The 18087-nt window shown below is 44.6% G+C and overlaps 1 protein-coding gene across 1 annotated transcript in view; it reads left to right on the top strand.

Moving 5' to 3' along the window:
• Positions 1–662: 662 nt before the first annotated feature.
• Positions 663–18087, top strand: part of BBS2 (Bardet-Biedl syndrome 2) — a 27243-nt gene continuing 9818 nt past the window's right edge. Inside the window, exons 1-11 of the mRNA XM_083749905.1 lie at positions 663–982; positions 2746–2973; positions 4000–4125; positions 6905–6967; positions 7790–7867; positions 9233–9337; positions 9993–10079; positions 12269–12404; positions 13232–13371; positions 15507–15654; positions 16747–16918. Of these exons, the coding sequence (XP_083606031.1) occupies positions 866–982; positions 2746–2973; positions 4000–4125; positions 6905–6967; positions 7790–7867; positions 9233–9337; positions 9993–10079; positions 12269–12404; positions 13232–13371; positions 15507–15654; positions 16747–16918 (1400 nt within the window). The 5' untranslated portion in view covers positions 663–865. The remainder of the gene's footprint in view (positions 983–2745; positions 2974–3999; positions 4126–6904; positions 6968–7789; positions 7868–9232; positions 9338–9992; positions 10080–12268; positions 12405–13231; positions 13372–15506; positions 15655–16746; positions 16919–18087) is intronic.

Here is an 18087-nt window from a genome sequence, read left to right as displayed (position 1 = left end):
GCTGTGTGAAAAAGTACTTTTTCTCTGTCTTGAATTTCCTATGCTTCCTCCTCATTGGATGTCCAGGATCTCTACTGCTGGGAGAAAGACTTTTATCTGTCCTCTTTCTCCAGCCCATGCATCATAAACTCCTACTGTCTCACTTCTTGTTCGGCTTTTAAACTATAAAGTCCTCAACGCTTCTAACTTCCATTACAGGAAAGTTGCTCTACCCCCACCCGTTCCCCCGATTACCGGTATTTTGATTGCCCTTTTCTGAGGCTTTCCCAGTTTCACAATAACTAATATCCTTTTTTATTTTCTAAAAATATTTTTTATTAAAGCTTTCATAGCTTTCAAAAATTCTCGCACTGTCTCTCTTTCCCCCCCAAGTTGTGTTTTCTACAGATCAGCTACATTTGTTGTGAGACATTTAGTGTTGCATGCAGTATTAGGTTGGGAAGGAAAGGGGGACGGTGTGGGGACGGTGCATGTGGTGCGGCGGCAACGCTTCTATTTTTCTACTTAGTGTACGTGTGGGGTTTGGTGTCAGCGTCACTTGTGAACAACATCCTTTTCGAGGCCGCAAACGGTATTCCATATGCGATGACGCCATGGATTAACATAAGGGTTTTGTGATCTCGGCAGGAGGAGCCCCAACTCCTCGCCCTTCTGCCCAGGCGCGCCCCGCTCCCCACCCACGAGTTAGCTGGGCCTCGCCCACACCCTTCTCGTTCGCGACCGCCGTTTCCATAGCAACGGCCCAACATGGCCGCCACGTCGCCGTCGTGACGCTACGGCCAAGCGCGACCGGGCCTGTCAGCGGCGGCGTTAGCTGCGGTCCCTCTTCTTGTCTGGGTCGGCTCGGCCTACCTTCGCTGCCGCCATGCTGGTGCCCGTCTTCACGCTCAAGCTGAACCACAAGATCCTGCCGCGCATGGTGGCGGTGGGCAAGTACGACGGCACCCACCCGTGTCTGACGGCGGCCACGCAGGCCGGCAAGGTAACGCGAGGACCGGCGCCCCCCGCCTGGTGGGTGGTGCGGGCTGCGGGGCTTAACTTCCCCCGGCCGAGACTCCTCCGTTTCGGATGGCCCTTTTCCTTTGGAAAGCCTGTGAAGTGGGCGCATATTCTGCAAAAACGCCCACCCCGCCCCGCGGCTGTTTCACAGAAGAAAATGCAAAGCGTGTACTTGATATATGTGTATCCTGTGTGTGCAGTTTCGAGGAATGCAAGGCAGAATGCAATTCCTCCCTTCCATTTTCCTCCTGCAACAACCCTGTTAGGTGGCCGTGGGCAGGACTTGGGCCAGAGGCAGAAGTCATGAGCCTCACGCAGCAGGATGAGCAAGAGAGTCCCAAAAGCAGCAGGGCTGGCTTATCCCTTTTCAAGTGTGGGGGTAGCTTTAAGGTCATGAAATTTAGAGTCCCTGGGCTTCCAGGCAAGTGTTTATTAAGGGATCGGTGCTTAAAAGCATACCTTTCTATATTTATTTTATAGTGTCCACAAAGGAACGTGGGACGCAGTCTTATGTGAGTCAGACCTTTTGTGTCCATCTAACTCAGTCTTGTATCTGCTGAGTGGCAGTCACTCTCGGTTTCCAGCAGAAGTGTTCCTTTTCCCTACCTATAGATGCCTGGGGTTGAATCTGGGCTTTTTTGCATGCACGTCAGATAGATGCTTTACCACTGAATTATGTTCCTTCCCAAAACATCCTTGTCATTCCCCCTCCCCCGCAACCCTCTAATTATTTTGGGTTTATCCTTTCTGAACAAAATCCAGTAAGGAAAAAAGACCTGTTGCCAGCATCCCATTTGTAATTCTCAACAACCTGTTGTATGCTATTACGCCCCTGTTCTGGAAGTGCTGTGAAATCACTAACAGTAGTCTTTGCCAGTGATCAGCATGCCAAGTGAGAGAATTGAAACTGCTTCTCCCCAGTCTTAGACCAGCACTGTATAACCACTACTCTACAGTGCCTTGACATCATCCCACAGATCACTTAGGAATGCCATCTCTTTTAACTGCTACACGTTGTCAAGGTCTCCCTGGTGCTGCTGTTTTTATTTACTTGGCAATCACCTGTGTGGCCCTGATTTAAAAACCAACGATATCTTATGTTGTTTAGGTTAAAGATGCATCCCCAAAGCATAATTGCCAAGCACTTCAAAATGCACCTTAGCAGCCGTAATTTGCCAAATGTGTTAAGGATATGTACTATTGTGCCTTGGTGTTCATGTACATTCATTTACAGAGATGTATGCTAGAGGTATCTTTCAGATACTGCTGAACTACAGCTTCCGTCCCAAACAACTGACCACTCTGCTTGAGACTGATGGAGTCTTAACAGCATCTGGAGGACCACGTGTTCCCTATCCCTGCCCCAGAGATGCTAGGAAGGGAGTTCAGTTTTGAAGAAGGAACTTTTTATTGGGGTTATTTCTGTCCCCAATGAAGTGACTCTATAAGATGTGGGTACCTCTGAGCACATTTAGAGTGCCTTATTTTTGCCATTAACTAATGATGTCTGTAAGCTGTTTCCAGGTATGTCTCTGAATGCCACTTGCTGGGGAATAACAGCTGGAGAGGGCTATTGCCTCATTTCCGTGAATGTGGGCTTCCCATCAGTGTATCTGCTTGGCATTTGTGGAAAACAGAATGTTGGACTAGACAGGCCTTTGGTCTGATCCAGAGGGGCTCTTCCTGCATCATGAAAAAACAACACCATTGTTTACTGTTTTCAAATTTCTGTCTCCCCACCCCCAGGTTTTTATTCACAATCCTCATGCACGTGGCCAGCGTATTGGTGCAAACCGTTTAGTGCCCAGTGCCCAGGATGCTGATATTTCTCTTCTGAACATTAATGAGGCAGTTAGCTGTTTAACTGCAGGACAGCTGAACCCCGACCTTGGCTGCGATTCCCTTCTCATTGGCACACGGACCAGTTTGTTGGCATATGATGTGCACAACAATGCTGACTTGTTTTATGCAGGGGTAAGTTAATTCCTCTTGTTTGTCCTTTTCCCCCCTGCCCTCCCGCCCGCAGTGTTTAAGCAGTTTGAATACTTGAATTTATTCATAGAATGCAGTGGGACTGGACCAGTGTTTTTCAAACTTAATCAGTCTTTGGGCTACACTTTGCACATTGACTTGTATGCTGAGAAACTCCAACTTGTTGCACAGACTGTGGAGACATTGTTAAGGCAGGAGTAAGTAATTTCAGTCCCAGGGGCCAGTTGTGACCCTCCAGCCCTTAAGACTCTCTCAAGGTCACACTCTTAACTAGTCCTGAGCTGCGCCTTTAAGTATTTTTGGCTGGAATGTGTTATTGAACCTTTACAATGCCTCTTGCTTGCCTGGATGGAGGAAGCTGTGTGTAGAAGCCTCTTGTGTGGCTGGGATGTTCCCACAATACAAAGGTAAGAGTTGTACCTCTTCTGCCTGCTTCTTGCCTTTTGCTCTGCCCACCACTAGTACGTGGTCCCCAGAAATGTTCCCCTACCATTGATCTAAGGCATACACTCAAAGAAAACACTAGGCTGGCCTTTTGGGCCTCACTGCTGCTCTGTGTGAACTGAGCGCACACCCAACACATCCAGTACACTCCCTGTAGTTGTACATTGAAAACTAATATTAGTCGCTATGGGCATAAGGTTTTCAGGGAAGAATGTCCACTATTACTGATTGTCTGTCTTAGGAACCCTCTAAAAACTTCAAAGGGATCCTAGGAATCCTCTGAAACACAGTTTAATTGGGATTGCTGTGCTGTCACTCTGGAGTCAGAGAGTTTAAGCCCAAGAACATGGGCATGACATGGTCACTCACAGTCACTTTTAAGGCTGCAGTACCTAAAGATTCCCTTTTTACCATGTATCATTTAATATAACATAGATTTTACTGTTTTCTTTTGAAACCTGAAATTGCCTGGTTCTGAACATTCTCGTTTACATAATATGCTTCTCTGTGCATTGTTTGCAGAGGGGGCAGAGTTACTATATTTCTATATTTTTTTCTTTGAAGGTACCTGATGGAGCAAACACGATAGTGCTTGGAACCTTAGGAGATATTTCTTCACCTCTTGCTATTATTGGTGGGAACTGTTCCTTGCAAGGTTTTAATCATGAAGGAAAAGACCTTTTCTGGACGGTGAGGGCAGTTTTATGTTTTTGGTATTGGACAATATTTATATTTCACTTAATGCAACACAGCATCCAGTGTGGCCAAACCAGTCACACTACCCTAAAACTGCCTCTGGTGGAACTGAAGGCCTCTCTGAGGGGGAGTGGCCTTAGCCCAGCTCAGCCCAGTCAGTAAGTGAACCTGTGCACGGAGATGGCAGCTCCTTTCCATTAGCGGCTTCTTTTCCAGCCCATTGGGGCTTTTCACCAGCCTCTCCCCCCAAGTGGCCCACTCTCCCTTATTATGCATCTTAGCTACTTTCACCTGGCCAAGTAGAGCAGGGGTCAGCAAACTTTTTCAGCAGGGGACTGGTACACTGTCCCTCAGACCTGGGGGGCGGGGCGGACTATAGTCTGAAAAAAATAAATGAATAAATTCCATTGCCCCACAAATAACCCAGAGATGCATTTTAAATAAAAGCACACATTCTACTCATTGTAAAAACACGCTGATTCCTGGACCGTCCGCGGGCCGGATTTAGAGGGCGATTGGGCCAGATCCATCCCCCGGGCCTTAGTTTGCCTACCCATGAAGTAGAGACACTGACAGTGGGCTCTTTATACTCTCTCCACTCCCTCCCAAGAATAGCTACTAGAGACTACTGGAAACTTCACCATGCATCTTAGTGCTCATGAAAATTAGCTGGTTGAAATGTGGGAGAGGGGAGTCTCTGTGGCTGTTAATCTCTGTGTATGTGTGTGTGTGTGTGTGTGGGAGAGAGAGGGGGGGAGGGAGGGAAAAAAGGGGTTTGTGGAGATTAAATACCTCTTTTGTCTGTATCTTGGAGTATGTAGCTGTGTATAATAAAGGGAAGTTCTGCCTATAGCCCTTTTGGGGAGGAAGACTTTGCCTATACAATGGTACCTCGGGTTAAGAACTTAATTAGTTCTGGAGGTCTGTTCTTAACCTGAAACTGTTCTTAACCTGAAGCACCACTTTAGCTAATGGGGCCTCCCGCTGCTGCCATGCTGCTGCTGTGCGATTTCTGTTCTCATCCTGAAGCCAAGTTCTTAACCCGAGGTACTATTTCTGGGTTAGCGGAGTCTGTAAGCTGAAGCATCTGTAACCCAAGGTACCACTGTACTTGCACTGGGCAGAGACACTGTTGCTGGATGTTCAACCCTTACTCAGTCCAAGATACTAGCTAGCAGCATTAAAAATGTTCTGTTAATACAACTTCAAATTCGGTGATGACCTGTTCCTTCAGATCAGCGGCACAGCAATGGGCACCCGCATGGCCCCACAGTATGCCAACATCTTCATGGCAGATTTAGAACGTTTCCTAAACTCCTATCCACTCAAACCTCTCTTGTACCTGCGATACATTGATGATATTTTTATCATCTGGACACATGGTCAACAGAACCTGGACACCTTCCACCAGAAATTCAATGATTTTCACCCCACAATCAACCTAACAATGAATCAGTCTATGCAAGAAATGCATTTTTTGGACACTACTATAAAAATACAGGATGGGCGCATAGACACCACCTTATACCGTAAACCAACTGACCGACAAACATATCTACATGCCTCTAGCTACCATCCCAAACATACCAAACAGTCCATTGTATATAGCCAGGCACTACGTTACAGCCGCATCTGTTCCAATTCTACAGACAGAGACTCTCACCTAAGAGATCTACAGCAAACCTTTTTAGAACTAAAATACCCAGCAGATGAAGTTAGACAACAGATCAACAGAGCCAGACTGATACCCAGAGAGAACTTGCTGCAAGACAGACCCAAAAAAGAAAATAACAGAACACCTCTAGTCATCACATACAGCTCCCAAGTTAAAACAGTACAACGCATCATCAGAGATCTACAACCTCTCCTGGACAATGACAGTTCTCTTTCTCAAGCTCTGGGAGGAAGACCTTTCATTTCCTACAGACAGCCACCCAATCTTAAACAACTCCTAACCCACAATAATACTACAACCAGACCTAACACGGACACTGGCACCAGAGCCTGCAATAAACCCAGATGCCAACTTTGCTGCCACATACACCCGGACAACACCATTACTGGCCCCAACAACATCACACATACCATCTCGGAACTATTTAATTGCTCATCGTCTAACATTGTGTATGCCATCAAATGCCAACAGTGTCCTTCAGCTCTCTATATTGGACAAACAGGCCAGACCTTACGCCAAAGAATAAACGGACATAAATTGGACATCTGGAATCACAAGACAGAGAAACCAGTAGGAGAACACTTCAATCTCCCAGGACATTCTATATAAGATCTCAAAGTAGCTGTTTTACTACAAAGGAATTTCAGAAATAGACTGGAAAGAGAAGCTGCTGAATTGCAACTTATCACCAAACTTAAAACCATGGAGAGACCTGGTCTGAACAAAGACCTTGGATTCTTATCTCATTATACATGACAAAGCCATTTTTCACCTTCTCACCCCTTGCTTTTTCCTGTAAGACCTATTGCAGTCGTTAAGAGTCGTCAATAGGCTCATCACAGCTATCTGCCAATCACCCATTCCCACCACCCTTCTGAGTAATACCCCTCCCCACCTTCTCACTATATAGAAGGCTCTGGAAACTTCTGTTTCAGTGTATCTGAAGAAGTGTGCATGCACACGAAAGCTCATACCAAGAACTAACTTAGTTGGTCTTTAAGGTGCTACTGGAAGGAATTTTTTTTGTTCTGTTAATACAAGAATTAGTGTGTGGCTAAATAAGTAGAGACACTGCCATTTTAAATTTTTTGATTATAGGTCACTGGTGACAATGTCCGCTCACTGGCACTGTGTGACTTTGATGGTGATGGAAAGAAAGAGGTTAGTGGTTTTGTTTTGTGTGTTGCAGGAACTTGCTTATATCTTTTCTTGAAGAAGCAGATTTTGCATCTATGGCCCTTGCTTTATGTGACCTGCTGAGGTGCCCCTAGTGGTAATGTTTTGAACTTTGTGTCTCAACAACTTTCCCAGCCTACCCCCTTCCCAGGGCAGGAATGCAAGCAGACTTGCTGGAAGAGCCATGCGTGTGAGGGCAGAGCACCCCACTGATCTCTCCCTAGGCAAAGGGAGTGTATCCTTGTAATCTAAAGCCACATTTTTCATGCACTAAGTTATACTTATTCCTGTGCCGTGCAGTTTGGTAGTTAGAACTGACATTCCTGATCTGACATGTATTTTAATAATTCGTTGTAATACTTAAGGTTCAGGCTCAGTGAAGAATTCTGTCAAGAAATTGGTTCTCTAAATACCTTAAGTCTGGTCATGAGTTACTTTGCACTGCATTTTCATTCATGGATGTAATGAACCTCATGTTGAGCTGACCGCTTCCAGAAGTTGCTGCAACCAAGATCAGGGATATATTTCAGAGCCTAAATGTTTTAAGAAGTTGCTGAAGCTATGATCTAGAAGATCCCAGCTCACATATTACATTAGCCATGTGAGTAGACAGTCCTTTTGAGTAAAATAGAGTAAAAATGTGAGTAAAATGAGGTAGCACACACAGGCTCTTAAAGTTGCAGAGAAAGTGGGCTCAGATTTCTGGACTTGGGTTTCTAAGACTGGGTTGGTTTGCCAGGGAGACTGGTTCTTGTGGGCATGTGATACCATGTATTAAATGTTTGTTGTTCTTTTTTTTTTGTTTAGCTGCTCGTTGGATCTGAGGATTTTGACATTAGGGTTTTTAAAGAAGATGAGATTGTGGCAGAAATGTCAGAGACTGAGGTAAAGGGAAATAGTAAATTGGAAAAAAAAATGTGCCAAAGGATTTAATATGAATAGGAAGATAAGAGAAATATGTGAATGTGGTATTACAAGATGGCCATACAATTTTTGACTCTAGAACAGTTTCTTCAAACAGATGAGAAGTGTTTTAAGATTCTTATTTTATTTATTTATTCCATGGTAATCATTCCTGCCTCAACAGGCTCCTTTGATGCTACCTCCTTCAGGTAGTTGCTTTGCCTGAGGTCTTATTTGAGGAAAGTAATAAGGGATTTGGGATGGAAATTCCCATCATTACTTCGATTGGTTGCCTCTCCCAAGGCTGTTAACAAAGTGGGAAACTTGCCTGATCTGAGCAGGTATTACTTTGAGAGTTTAGATATGTAGCTTTCATCCTAGGAAGACATTGCACTACAAAGTGGCTTGGTACAATCTTGTCCTTTTTGGGGGAATATTCATGGCTCTGTTCTTCTCACACCCCTTCCCCCAGGCAAGTCATTGCATCTCACTTGGTAATCAGGATGGAGTGAGGGGCTGGATTTGACCCAGGAACCACTGGCAGCTGATCCTTATTCAATATGCCTTTTCTTTCAGAAGCAGCCCAACTGGGTTGGCCCTCACTGATTCTAATACAACTGTTTTCGGTCAATTTAAAATGGGGCTTGAAAAAAAGAACAAACTCAGCAGACTACAAAACGGGTGGTCTAGTTTCAAGAACTAGTTTCATCAGACAAGAGCAGTCTGTCTCTTCTCCAGCAGCCAACTAGGCAGGGAGAAAGATGGAGGGAAGATTGAGAGAAAGGGAGGAGGAGGGGGGAGCAGGTGAGGAATGGAGTGTCCCTGTCCACTTTTGGCTTGGGCCCTGCATACAGTTGGCATATGGCCTCCAACAGATTACATGGGGAGAAGCTGTTGTTCTGTGGTAGAGCAACTGCTTTCCAAATAGAAGGTCCCAGATTTTATTCCTGGCATCTCCAGGTAGTGATGGGAATGTCCCCTGCCTGAAATCCTGCAGAGCTTTTGTCAGTCTGTGTAAACAACGCTGAGCTAGGTGGACCCAGGGGTTGGACTCACTATATGTTCCTACCTCTGAGGGCCTGTGGCTCTTGACAGGAAAAGAAAAGGTTGCCCACCCCTGGCAGAATTAGCCTTAGCAGAAAGCATTTTGAATGTACTGTTGGCATTTGTAAACTGTATCTTGCTGTGATAGGCTTGTTGAAACAGCATAGTTAATGAATGTGAATAGCGCCAATATCCTACAAATTTAGCTGAAGGGTATCAGGTTGATAGAAGTGGTTTGGCTTATCCAACTATTTACTGTTTTGCTGTAGCAGGTGTTGCTAAACTGTTCCCTTCCTTTCCCAGATTGTTACTGCGCTAACCCCGATGTGCAGCAGTCATTTTGGCTATGCCCTCTCTAATGGAACAGTTGGCATTTATAATCAGACAGCCCGCTACTGGAGAATTAAAGTTAGTATGATCACACTGAAAACAAGAAGGGGTAAAGTCAGAAATGTGGGGGGGGGGCATTTGGGGGCATCCAGTTGCAATGAATGAATGCTATTGAGGCCTGCTTGTCAGGTTCATCATGAAAATGTTATGTTGGATTATAACATTTTTATTACAATCAAGTGGTATATAAATCTTGTGAAGTAACTAAACAAACCATCTAACTTATACACATTAATAGTTTAGCTTTGCATATCTATTAGTGTAACCATAGCAGTTCTGACTTACCCCACAGGGTTGCAGCAGGGATGAATGAAATGATGCATATGGAGCACTTGAACACTTGAGAAGTGCTATATAATTTATCAGTACATTTGTATAGTCCTTTCTGAATGTTCAAGGCACTTCATATATGTTACCTCAGTCATTCATGCATCAACTCTGTGGGGCAGGATAGTAGCACTCTGTCTGGTTGGTGGGGAGGAGAGCGCATGTGTGCTGCTTGCCTGGAGCTACCCAATGAGCTTGTGGTAGTTGGCAAAATTTGAACCTAGGATTTTCTTGGTCTTGGCTGCTATGCTACATTAGCCTCTCCCCACCATTAGATGTGTGAAAAGCTTAAAGTTAGTCCCAGGAACTTGGTTGACTTAATAATTTTATTTTCCCCTCCCTCCAGTCTAAAAATCAGGCAATGAGTATACATGCATATGATATCAACTCTGACGGGGTGTGTGAGCTGATCACTGGCTGGTCCAGCGGGAAGGTGAGCTTATGCAACAGTTGTCATTTATGCAATTCTCCCTCCCTTTTACGAGTATGATACCGTAAATTTCGCTCTATAACACGCAGATTTTTTCTCCTAAAAAGGAAGGGGAAATGTCTGTGCGTGTTATAGAGCGAATGTGTGGTCCCTGGAGCCGAAAAATCAAGCAAAAATCAAATCGCGGGGCTGCACGCTGCACAGAGAAGCGAAACTTGAAAAGAGAAAGCGGCTGCTTTCCTGCATTCTGCCTCAGGGTCTTACTGCCCACCCTTCTCTGTTTCCTTGCTGTGTTTGCTGAAACGGAACAAAGAGCAGGGAAAGCCCCTCCCCTCCAGGCAAGCTCCGGTGCTGCTGGGGGAGAGGGAGAGAGAGGGGGGAAGGGAGGGAGGGAGGGAGGGAGGGAGGGAGAGAGAGAGAGAGAGAGAGAGAGAGAGAGAGAGAGAGAGAGAGATGGCTGGCTGGCTTGGGTGGGGGAAAACTTTTGCCTTCCTTTCCTCCCTACCCCTCTCCTGCATTCTTAGCCAGCTGCTTCTCTGCACACCCCTCTCCTGCTCCTTGTCCCTTCTGTGTTTTTCCTTCCCTCCCCACTTAAAATGTGGTTACAAAGCATAGATCCTCAGGATCTTTGCATTGGGTCACCCCAAATTCACCATCAGATCATATAGCATGTCCATGGCAACAGCCTGCCCCCCCAAAATCACGCACCCACTGTTGCCTGGGGCTGCAATGGTGCAAAAATGTGGTTAAAAAGCATGGATCCACATGGATCCTCAGGATCTTTGCATTGGGTCACCCCAAATTCACCATCAGATCACATAGCATGTCCATGGCTACAGCCTGCCCCCCCAAAACCACGCACCCACTGTTGCATGGGGCTGCAATGGTGCAAAAACGTGGTTAAAAAGCATAGATCCACAGGGATTCTCAGGATCTTTGCATTGGGTCAGCCCAAATTCACCATCAGAGCACATAGCATGTCCATGGCTACAGCCTGCCCCCCAAAAATCACGCACCCACTGTTGCCTGGGGCTGCAATGGTGCAAAAATGTGGTTAAAAAGCATGGATCCACAGGGATTCTCAGGATCCTTGCATTGGGTCACCCCAAATTCACCATCAGATCACATAGCATGTCCATGGCTACAGCCTGCCCCCCCAAAATCACGCACCCACTGTTGCATGGGGCTGCAATGGTGCAAAAACTTGGTTAAAAAGCATAGATCCACAGGGATTCTCAGGATCTTTGCATTGGGTCACCCCAAATTCAACATCAGATCACATAGCATGTCCATGGCTACAGCCTGCACCAAAAAAATCACGCACCCACTGTTGCCTGGGGCTGCAATGGTGCAAAAACGTGGTTACAGAGCATGGATCCACAGGGATTCTCAGGATCTTTGCATTGGGTCATCCCAAATTCACCATCAGATCACATGTCTGTGGCCACAGCATGAAGCCCAAAAATGATACATCCACTGTTTCATTCAGAATGTTTTTTCCCTTGTTTTCCTCCTCTAAAAACAATGTGCGTGTTATGGTCAGGTGCGTGTTATAGAGCGAAAAATACGGTACTTCTTTCCAGCTAGATGTCACCAGGCCTTATCCAGAGACCACTACAAGATACTGCTGGCATTGTTTGGAATTTTGCAGCTAGATAAATCATCTCCTGCAGTTAGAATATGTAGTAGGCAAATCTTCATAGAATTTTTAAATGGATTTTTTTTCTTTTGGCTGCTTCCCCCCTACAAAAAAAGTGACTATTTTTTTGTTAAAGATTATGAAAAGGAAAGTTGTTGAAATACATATGCAGAAGGGCAAATGACCCTCAGGAGTGATTTTGATGTGAACTGATTGAAATTTTGTACACCTAGAAACCCTGTAAAATATGTAGTCTTGAACAGAAATTTCCCATTTAAAAAAAGCCTTTCCTCTATAACAATGTGAATTCGAGGTTTTTAAAAATACATTAAAACTTGGGATCCTCAGGCCTTTTGTTACAAGCAATGTTTTGTGGCAGTCATGCAGCCTTGATATTAAGAATTTTAGGCTCCAGTCCTAACCCTTATGAACATCTCCCTGAAAGTAAGCCTCATTTATACCTGGTAGGACTTACTTCTGGATAGAATTAACATGGTTAATTCACCCCCTCATTTTCTTTTAATGCTGACTTGGGGAATGCTTTGTGTTACAGGTTGATGCACGTAGTGACAGAACTGGAGAGGTCATCTTCAAGGATAATTTTGCTTCCTCAATTGCAGGAATTGTGCAGGGTGATTATCGAAAGGATGGCAATACAGAGTTAATCTGCTGTTCTGTTGATGGTGAAGGTAAGAGCATCAATCCCCTTTGCAGGTTTAAGGCCTTTTGTCCAATATGAGTTGAACTGTGTGATTGTTTGTATTAAGTTAGAAATGTTTTGTTGCTCCCAGAGCAACCAGATATGTTGTCTAGCCTGCCAAAACCGGCTTTCTAAGTCTTAGGGTATACAGAGGACTTGGGATGAAATTGGATAGAATTTACACTGGATCTTGCAGCATGCAGCTGTTTCATGCAAGCACTCATCCCTGTGTTTTCTGTGAGTCCTTGTGGAACATTGGTGCACAGCTGCAAGTTGTATGCTTTAGCACGTTGAGAGAAAAAAACCCCACAAGTTGGATGCACTTGCACTTAGCTCCCATTGAAATCAATGGGACATATTAACTTACCATTAACTTTCCTGTGGGACCTAAATTCAGCTAACAGTCTGGTTGTGTTTATGCAGGCAAGCATTCTACATAAGATACTTGGGGATACCATGCAGTTGTATGTTATTTACTTTGATTCTGCTCTTTATCTGGAGTCTCTCACTTTCTGCATGTGTGGGAGGGAGGCCTTGGACCAGGACTTGTCATACTGCAGAGTGATTGTGGCAGTGGGCAGGAAGTTAATGGGTTGGAAATGAAGTCTGCAGCCTGCTACCTTTTTGGAACAGGGGTTTGCTTTATGATGGTGTTCTTTGGACTGATACATTGACTTCCATTAACTCTGTGCTTCAAAAGGAGTGGTTTTAGTTTGCCTTTTTTTCTAATGAGTTGTTCTTGTGTAGTGACAACTTTTCTCTGTCAAGAGCCCCTCTAGGTGGCCCGGCAAATATTTTTGCTTTGCTTTTGTGCAGTGCGAGGCTACCTGCCAGCTAGCCAAGAGATGAAGGGGAAACTGATGGACACCAGTGTGGACCAGGACCTGATTCGAGAGCTTAGTCAAAAGAAACAAAATCTCCTGCTTGAGTTAAGAAATTATGAAGAAAACACAAAGGTATTACTGTGTGAGTGGGAGGGTCTGATTCTGATCTCAGTTCAGAGTAAAACCTGAATATTCCTAGCACAAGCAGTTGGGTACAACTTAAGACTTAAAAGAGAACCGACTATTCATCTACTGTATTCCAACATTGGAGACGACCCTGCCTCTTACTTTATTTAGACGTTCTTCCCGTTTTGTAGAGAGGGAATGGAGAATGAGTGATAAAAGATCTAGAACAACTGATTAAATTTAGCTGATCAGGGAGGTGAATTAAGACCTCACAAGTCCAGTGCTAAACTGGGATTTATAAGCAGTTTAAACTTGAGTTACCATTTCAGTGCAGAGTAAAACATGGTCATATGTTTGGACAGAAACAAATCACAAACCCTCATTTGCACATAACGTTAAACTAGTGCTGTGGTTTGTTGTCTCCCCACAAAATGGAGCAGGGTGGGCACAATTTGAGCAGCACATGTTGTTCTGGGTAACCTATTGTTTGTTTTTAACTGTGGCTTACCACTACATGTGAACAGGGTTGTTGTCAACTAATAGAATGTTAGCACTATTTTCTTAGAAAGTAAAAACCTGAATTTGATGATTACATAAACAAAACCTGCCATATTCTAGAAAATGACAGTGCTCAGTGGCTCCCATAAATATTACAGAGCATTATTACAGGTCACGTGGAGGCCTTCCTCTCCACCTCAGATGCAGTGAACACTATGATAGTAGTCCTGCCTTCCACACACACTGGGTGACCTGTGTCCTTGTAATGGCTCTCATGTCCTTTTGCTTCATTCTTCCTCGTGAACTTTTCTGTGGTCTTGTCTATATTCAGAGATACTTCAGTTATAGTCAGGTCAGAAGAAGAAGTTGTTTTTTATGGCTTAATGGGAGAGGAGATGACAGAAGAAGCTCTCTGCTGACAGTTGCAGAACAGGAGTGCTTTCTCCTAATGGAGAGTTGGGGTGTGTGGAGAAGAGAGAGAGGATATCAATGACTGCCTGGGTCTGGGCATTCTTGCTGTTGCTGTCCAGTGACCACATGATGCACCTCATGATGCACCGGGAAACAGGCAGCTATTTGTGACTTCATGGAGTACAGTGGTACCTCGGGATGCGAACGGAATCCGTTCCAGAGACCCATTCGCATCCTGAAGCGAACGTAACCTGTGTCCGTGCGTCTGCGCGTGCACGGGTCATGTTTCGGCGCTTCTGCGCATGCGCGTGATGTCATTTTGATGGTCTGCACATGCGTGCGCTGCGAAACCCGGAGGTAACGTGCTCCGTTACTTCTGGGTCGCCGCGGAGTGCAACCTGAATTTGCCTAACCTGAAGTGTATTCATGGTATGACTGTATTTGTCTGCAGTCAGATAAAAAAGGTAAAGGTAAAGGTACCCCTGCCCGTACGGGCCAGTCTTGACAGACTCTGGGGTTGTGCGCCCATCTCACTCAAGAGGCCAGGGGCCAGCGCTGTCCGGAGACACTTCCGGGTCACGTGGCCAGCGTGACATCGCTGCTCTGGCGAGCCAGAGCCGCACACGGAAACGCCGTTTACCTTCCCGCTGGTAAGCGGTCCCTATTTATCTACTTGCACCCGGAGGTGCTTTCGAACTGCTAGGTTGGCAGGCGCTGGGACCGAGCAGCGGGAGCGCACCCCGCCGCAGGGATTCGAACCGCCGACCTTTCGATCGGCAAGTCCTAGGCGCTGAGGCTTTAACCCACAGCGCCACCTGTGTCCCGCAGTCAGATAAACAGGTGGTCAATTGACCAGTATTCCAACACCAAAAAGAAATGTGGAATTTCTGGTCATCTAAACAAGGGTTGTTGATGCAGAACAGCAGATCAGAAGCAGCAACTTTTGGTAGTATTGACTGGGTTTACATTTCCTGGGTTCACGTTTCCTTTGGGGAACTTCAGAAGGCAGCTTTAATAACCATCCACCCCTGATGTCAGAGCTATATGCCTCAGTAAAAGAAATAGAAGCATAGCTAAAATATTCTGTGAATACTAATGAAAGCTGTTGCAATTCAATGCCTTTCCAGGACACGTAATCCAGTTTTGGATGTGTTTTGTTTGATCACTTCTGAAATTACACTCGCAAATAATCCAGCTTTTGAAATGGTTGAATTTGGAATCATGTTTTACAGCAAGTGGAACTAAACACCCAAGTGAATGAGATGGATGGACAAAGGGGTGTGATTCCTGCAAACACCCAGCTCCAAACAGCACTCTCGGTCAATCTGGGCTCAGATAGTGAATCTGCTCATGTTGAATTATGCATTTCCACGTCCAATGGTGAGAAAGGCTTAGTCCAAAAGCTTATTTCCATAGGTTAACCTATGCTTTCTAGCTCTTGTTTCAGCTCTTTCCAGTCCTGAGGTGCATGTTTCCTTCTGTTTGGATCATTTCTCAGATTGGCATGCAGGAGGCCTCCATGATACATGGAAGAGCAGCTTTTCAGCCTTTAAGCTTTCTCAGCTATCCATGCATGGAATATACATATATTTGGGCTTCTTGGTCTGAAGAATGCTCACTATTTTAAGCTTTTAGCATCCTTTTGTGTTCGAAGATACAGGGTTCTGAATCCTTATTACACTGAACTACTCTTTGGCAAGAAGCAAGATTGTTTGGGAGGCATCCCACATTGCAAAGATATATGGTTAGCACTAGGTGGCAAAAGGGTAATACATGGCATAAAAGGCACAAGGCATAAGGCATATATGCCATAAGGTAAAAGGCATAAATGGCATAAGGCATACGGCATAAGGCTTGGAATAGCCCTGCTTTTTTCTTTTCTCTGCAAATGTTTGGACAGCAGCACTCTAAAAAGGCAGAAGGTGACCCTGCTTCTCTTTTGGTTCCCTTTAATTGTTTCTGCCCCATCCTAGAGAAGCTCGTCGGGCCTTGGGAGAGGAATGTTTAAAATCACTCAGCACTCTAAATAAATAGCTATTGCTGTCTTTCTGGTACTCACTGGAGAGTTTCAATGAATCTTAGATGCTGTGAATCGCACCCTGAAGGGGAGTGTGTTCATATGGTGTCTGTTTTATGAAGGTTAATAATATCTGGGTCATACACACCCTCATCACCTAAGCACTAGTATATTTATTGCAAGCCCAAAGATTGGAAGGTATTGGAGAAAGAAGAGAAAATAATGGGTAATTATGAAGGATTCCGATAACAGTGGCTCCTATTGTACTTTTATAAGATTCCTTCATAGTTGTCAGTTACTGTATTGCTTTCATTGTCTTTAACTATGCAGCAGAGTTTGGCACAAGATGGTGCACCATTAAATCTACATTATAGTACCCTCCTCCCCCTTGCTTAATTTTGAAAGCCATGCCAAAGAAAAGCCACTAATTGGTCCGGTCTTTTCTCCCCTTTAAGACACAATCATCCGAGCGGTGTTGATCTTTGCTGAAGGAATATTTGAAGGTGAGAGTCATGTGATCCACCCTAGTCTTCAGAACCTCTCGAGCCGCATTAAAATCCCCCTCACCCCTCCCAAAGATGTTCCAGTGGAGCTGAACATCAAGGCCTTTGTCGGCTACAAGAATAGGTAAGGGTGATGCTGGCCAGTAGATACAAAAGAGGCTTTATCTAGCTGTGTGTGTGTTTGACACATTTGCTTGAGCTGCCTGTTCACTATCACTTGGATGGGGTGCATCTTCACTCATGCTCTCTGCTTGGGGAACAGTACAGTCTAAATCATGTGGGTTAATAGTCTTTGCTTAGTCCTTTGAGCCCACAAATACCAGCTTCAGCATTTTCAATTTATATGCATATTTTAATGGGGAAGGTTTTGAACAATTAATCAGTACAGAATTGGATTATGTATATTGGATCTGTTCATTATTTTGGTGTTAAAGAAGTCAAAGCAACCTTTCCCCCTGCTGCAAAGTCATTCTCATGATCTTGTGGAATCTATTTGCTTGACAATTAGGATTCAAAGGAAGCTTTGGTCATGGCCTACAGTAGTCTGAGAAGGCTTCTGTCCTGAACATCATTGTGTCTATCTCTCCCTTGCCCCTTCGTCTGTCTTGTCTTTTCCAAAATATTCTAAATTTGGTACAAATCCAAATGAAAGTTTTGGAAATAATGCGTGCATCAGTAAAGTGCAGCATCCCGTCCCCCCTGATTTGGATGCTCTGCCATAACAATCTCATATGAGATAGTTACAGATAGGTGTTGGTCTGCCATAGTCAAAACAAACAAAAAAAAATCCTTCCAGTAGCACCTTAAAGACCAACTAAGTTAGTTCTTGGTATGAGCTTTCGTGTGCATGCACACTTCTTCAGATACATATGAGATACTGACTTATCAGCATCTTTAACACAGAAGCAAATTGGCTCTAATCCTACCTTCTTTGATACAGAGAAGTCAGATCTGTGAGGTATAAAGCACTCTGTTCTGCTGCTCTTTGCATTGCCTGGGTGTGGTTTGGGCTTTTAGTGCCAGGTATATATAATCCTGGCAGTACAGGGAGGAAATGGACATAATGACACATTAGGAAGCAGTAAGGATTATAGAAGTTAGAATCGGTTTGGGGGCACATGGGGAGAAGGAAGGGATAATGAGTTGTAAAGAGCAAAACAGAATTCTCTCTTTGACCAATGAGAACCCCCTACTTGCCTAAGAATCTTGAACACATACTCCCATCACCCCTTAAAATATATCTGTGTATCCCTGAGGTCTAGAAACTTGCTCTTTTTTAAAAAAAAAACAAAA

Source organism: Podarcis gaigeae (genome assembly GCF_964106915.1).
Source record: "Podarcis gaigeae genome assembly, chromosome: 8".
NCBI lineage: Eukaryota > Metazoa > Chordata > Lepidosauria > Squamata > Lacertidae > Podarcis > Podarcis gaigeae.
Note: the sequence above shows the minus strand (reverse complement) of the source record. Positions and strands in the feature narration are given on the sequence as shown.